The sequence below is a fragment of the Corvus brachyrhynchos genome, unplaced genomic scaffold (assembly GCF_000691975.1).
Source record: "Corvus brachyrhynchos isolate BGI_N302 unplaced genomic scaffold, ASM69197v1 scaffold92, whole genome shotgun sequence".
In the NCBI taxonomy this organism is placed as follows: Eukaryota; Metazoa; Chordata; class Aves; order Passeriformes; family Corvidae; genus Corvus; species Corvus brachyrhynchos.
This window is the reverse complement of record NW_008236973.1, coordinates 3,843,392-3,848,543: the sequence shown is the minus strand read 5'-3', so window position 1 is coordinate 3,848,543 and position 5,152 is coordinate 3,843,392. Positions and strand designations below refer to the sequence as shown.

The window sequence follows — 5,152 nt, the reverse complement described above, 5'->3', positions numbered from 1 at the left end:
GCCCTGCTCACACAACTGTCCCCACTACAGTCGTCTTCCCAAGCGCTCTCCGCGATCGCTTTCTGTCGCTGTCGGTAGCGCCCGCACCAGCCCGCACAGCCCAGCGGGTCTCCGCACCGCCCGGCACGAAGGGTGCAGAGGGATCTCGACGGACTGGATCGATGGGCGGCCAACTGCATGAGGTTCAACAAGACCAAATGCAGAATGCACCTGGGTCACAACAACCCCATGCAGCGCTGGTGGCAGACTGGCTGGAAAACTGCCCAGCGTAAAAGGGCCAGGGGGTGCTGGTGACGGCGTCTGAACGTGAGCCAGCGCTGCCCAGGTGGCCAAGAAGGCCAATGCCATCCTGGCTAACAGGACCAGGGCAGTGGTCCTGCCTCTGTACTCAGCACTCGTGAGGCCACACCTTGAGTACTATGCCCGGTTCTGGGCCCTTTAATCCAGGAAGGACACTGAGGTGTTGGAGTGGATCCAGATAAGAGGAATGAAGCTGGTGAAGGGTCTGAAGCACAAGTCCTATAAGGAGTGGCTGAGGGAGCTGGGGGTGTTTAGCCTGGAGAAAAGGAAGCTCAGGGGTGACCTCATCGCTCTCTACAACCACCTGAAAGGAGGGTTTAACCAGGTGAGGGTCGGCCTTTTCTCTGAGGCAACCAGCAACAGGACAAGAGGACACAGTCTTAAGGTGTGCCAGGGGACAGTTAGGTTGAACATTAGGAGGAATTGCTTCACAGAAAGGGTGGTGAGACATTGGAATGGACTGCCCAGGGAAGTGGTGGAGTCACCGTCCCTTGGTGTGTCTAAGGAGACTGGATGTAGCACTTGGTGCCATGATCTGTTGACATATGGTTTTGGGTCAAAGGTTGTACTTGATAATCTGAGAATTCTTTTCCTACGTAACTGATTCTGTGATTCTATGATTCTGTGAAGCTGAACGTGAGCTGGTGGAGCACTGGCTTTGGGGTGCGGGTCTGTGGGCCCGGGCAGTATTCAATGAGCAGCAGAAGCAAGCGAGCTGGGAGGCTCCTTCTGTGGCAACTCCTGGAAGCCAGTCTAGGATGGAGACACAGCTTTCTGCAGAGGATCCTCGTGGGGCAGCAGCACCTGTCAGATGGAGAGGAGCAGATTTGGGGCACTGTCTGGGCACCAATGGGTTTTGCTCCATGCTCACCACCCTCTGGATAATGCTGATCCATGGCATATCCTTGTTCCCAAGTTCTGTTCCTGCCTCCTCCTTAGCACTGCCAGTGCCAAGGATCACATCATGGGGTTCTTCTGTATGTCACTGAACTGATCCAAGACAATGAAATGCCAAAGGACTTAGCTGCAGTTTCCTGTGGGCAATAGAGGGACAATAGGAAAGGGTGGTTCAAATGTCTTTTATAGGCACTCAAAGTTAGATGCTGTGAAAACCTCCTCTGCATGCTGCCAGGGTAAGCACTCATGGCAGGGCCTCAGGCCCTACCAAGACAGGCCTGGTTTCCATCAGTAACTTTGCTAATTTTACTGTATGCTGAAATTGGTATTTTTAACTTAATGGTCAAACTTCTGTCCAAAATTATACCTATTTCTAAAAGTATTGAAATTATGCTAGCTGGAGGGCATTTGTTCACACTCACCTGCTTTCATTTTTAATGGATGTTTCCAACCAAAGTAAATAAGGCCAAACCTGTTTTTTAAACAGATGACTGGTAAACCACAAAGCTGCAGCAGCTGAGGTGCCAGAAACCACTGCTTACACATGTATGTACTTTGTAGGATTTCAAAATGAGAGCATCTCTCTCAGAGGGCATGTTGTGAGAAGATGTGCCAGGCATAGCCTTTGTCTCTGCTCTAGTACAATATACTGCGTTAGATATGTCACTATACTTTTTTTTTTTTGCACATCAAAAGATCCAAAGTAAATTGTGTGCTCTTCTGTATTCTACATCATAATACAGATAGACTGAAGTGAATCCTGTGCTCACAGAGGGTTATGCACATACAGTGTTACAAGACCATTATTTTGGACATAATTTGTGAAAGGCTGTGGTACATACATTCAGGGAGGCACACACAGCCTAACATGGTATTTCTTCCTTTTAAAAAAGCTCATAACAATGTTAATACTCTCTTAGCATAATACATTGTCTGCAAGACTGAGATTTTTTTCACCATGAAATTTTCTATTGATTTAAAAAGAACTTTATACTCTAAGACTTTTGAGTATCATCAGTGTGAAAAATGAAGGTAAAAGGCACAAGTAATGGGAAACTGTTCAGTCAGCAGTCGTCATGTTCTGTTCACCTTGGGAGCTTACCTGCATATGGCTGGGGGAAATCCTTTTTCCTCTATCACCACGCTTTTTCTTCTGTTTCTGCACCTTTTTTTTTTTTCTTTATCTAATCCCATATTCTGCTATTCACTTTTATAGGAGCTAACAAATTAAGTAGGACTAAAAAGGTGTAGGATAATGTTCTTGAAACAAACTTGGTGCCCTCACATTTAATCTCGAATTACAGTCACAGAAGAAACTTGTGCTTTTATATAACTGCCTTTTTTCAGAAACCTCTCTCAAAGCAGAGCAGTCTGTCTTGACTCTCTCAGGAAGCTGCTGCTCCAGTTCTCATTTCCAATCTTGACTACACCATTGCAGTAGCAGTTTCCAGACTTGATTAGAGAGTGTTTATTTACCGTAGAAGGTGTAACATAAAATTGTATTAAAATGGATGTTGATGGGGCCAAAGGACATTAAAATGATACCAACATTAACCTCCTGGAAGAGGGCAAAGCAATGTGTGCTGGTCTAAAAACTCTACTATTCTAATTGCACCAAGTATGAAGAAACAGTGATTTCTCAGAAGTGTGAATACTGCCGTCAGGCTGATGACACCATTTGTGTCCTTCATGTGTTGTGCAGCCACAGAATCCTCTGGCATCATTTTACTGAAGTCTAAAGTAAATGTAATCAATCTTTCTCCCTTTTTAAAAGTAACACCACAAAGCTGATATAACATTTCTTGTTACATTACTTGTATATGGTATTGATAGGAAGCTGAGAATGTATTTGCATGATTACAAAACATCAAACATAAGACATCCAGACTGCTACTTAATCCATTTTTTCTAGGTCTTAACACAGAGAATGACATCTAATAAATTTCCTGTTATTCTGATTTTAACATTTGTGAATCCATGTTGTTCCAGCAAGGCTTGATATTCAGAGCCACTTCTCTCCTTTCCCTCTGTCTGCACAAGCATGTTCAAAGACTGCAGCAGAGCTGTGCTCCTGTTCTTCTTCTCATCATCCAACACCATTTCCGCCAGCAAAACTGCACACCCTGATTTAAAAACAAATGCATGCAACAGTTCTAATCCATTGTCAGGCAAGAAAATTTCTGCTACCATATACAGGGGTGCAAACTACAAGACCTGGGTGATTTCCTTTATCATTTATGGATTTACTGTGCTATTAAAGGACTAATGCACTATTAAATGAATAATCAACTCCTCTTAACAAACCCCAGGAAATTCCCTTTCACAGTATGGAGTGACCAAACACAAGTCAAGGCATGTCTCTGTTTTCAGGGGAAAAGGGGATGACTTCTGCAGACTTGTCATGAGGACTATAGAAAACAGTAAGACAGGAATAGAGTTGCATGACTTTGGGATATACTGCTGCTTCACATTCATAATGAAATGATGCCAAGCAGAGAGAAGAATGGCAAGCATTACAGAAGCAGAGGAGAAGTCAATGTTTCTGTTCAATACATTCTGTACATTATTCTGTAGGACCCAAGTTCTTTATGGTGGGACTAACCTAAGGATGAAAGCAGAACTTAAATGATCTGACTCACAGTCTTTTTCTCCATATTCACAACTGTGAGGGGAAAGGGAAGACAAGAGAGGGCTACTGACAAAACAAGCATTGCTATACATACTTGCCTTTTGGCCTTGCACCAACTCAGATCAAAGTAGCAGCAGTTCATGGTGATTTTATTATTAAGTGCTGCATACCATTCATATCTTTCTGACCTTTAAGACAATCTCTTCAGAGCCATTCCAACTTGTAAACCTCAGACATTTAATAATCATCAAAAAGTTTTGAAGTTTAACCCCCCTCATTCTTCATGTCAGGACAATTTTCCTCAGTTATGCATATTGCTTAGAAAATCTTTTTAGTGTTAGATGATTAAATCCACTCCTTCTACCAGTCAGCAAAAGATATTCAGAGCAACTGGAAAACTCATTTTGTATATTAATAAGATAAGCTTATAATTCCCCAGGTGTCCAGGCTGCATCAAATGATTGTAGAACAGCTGAGACTGAAACAGACCACAGGAGATCTCTAGTCCAGCCTCCCACTCAGAGCAGGGCAGCTCTACAATCAGCTCAGCTTCTTCAGGGCTTCTCACATGGAAGCCTCCAAGGACAGAGATTCCACAACATCCCTGGACCACCTACTCCAATGCTTAATTATCCCAAGAGAGCAAACCTGTGGTGCAGGACAACAGACACCATGCCCAAGGAACTAATGCTTAGTGTTGTGCCTTAATGACAGAATACATGAAGGCTGTGTGGTAGCCAGACACATTCTATTCAAATTTTACAGTCAGAGACATAGTACTTAGGGGCACAGTTTTAAAGTCTGTGACAGTTACAGGTGTGCCAACTTTAGGATTTCATTGTTTCTGACTCAAAAAGCTTAGAGCAGCTTAAAGCACAGCATTATGAGCTTTATGAATAACTGTGAGAGATCTGATTGCAAGAACAAGTCTCTCTCAACATACAAACCTGTTAAGCTAATAGCAAGCTTCATGTCAATGTGGAAAAGAAACATTTCAAATTTATTCATTTGTTGAATATTTGGCCTTTTCTATTTTAAATGTCTGCACAGATGAGATCAGTCAAATTTCCATTCATAGAAAGCTTTTGCTAAAAATTAAAAACCCCACTATGGTAAAGTCTTACATTTCCCTGATTTTTACACCTAAAATGCTCTGTAGTAAGTGTGTTTCTCCTGATGAGTTGAATCTGTGGCTTTTTTTCTTTACCCATTAGTCAAGGAGCAAAGTAACTCCTGACTAAGTAACATCTGGGCAGATGGAACTCTTAACCTTCCTCACTGACCCTCTCTAATTTGCTGAGGTTGGTGATTCAGTATTGGCACAGC

General features: G+C 43.0%; 1 protein-coding gene across 1 annotated transcript in view; it reads right to left on the bottom strand.

The window, feature by feature from the left end:
• Positions 1 to 348, bottom strand: part of SLC25A6 (solute carrier family 25 member 6) — a 5,089-nt gene extending 4,741 nt beyond the window's left edge. Inside the window, exon 1 of the mRNA XM_017728508.1 lies at positions 29 to 348. Within this exon, the coding sequence (XP_017583997.1) occupies positions 29 to 348 (320 nt within the window). The remainder of the gene's footprint in view (positions 1 to 28) is intronic.
• Positions 349 to 5,152: the final 4,804 nt, after the last annotated feature.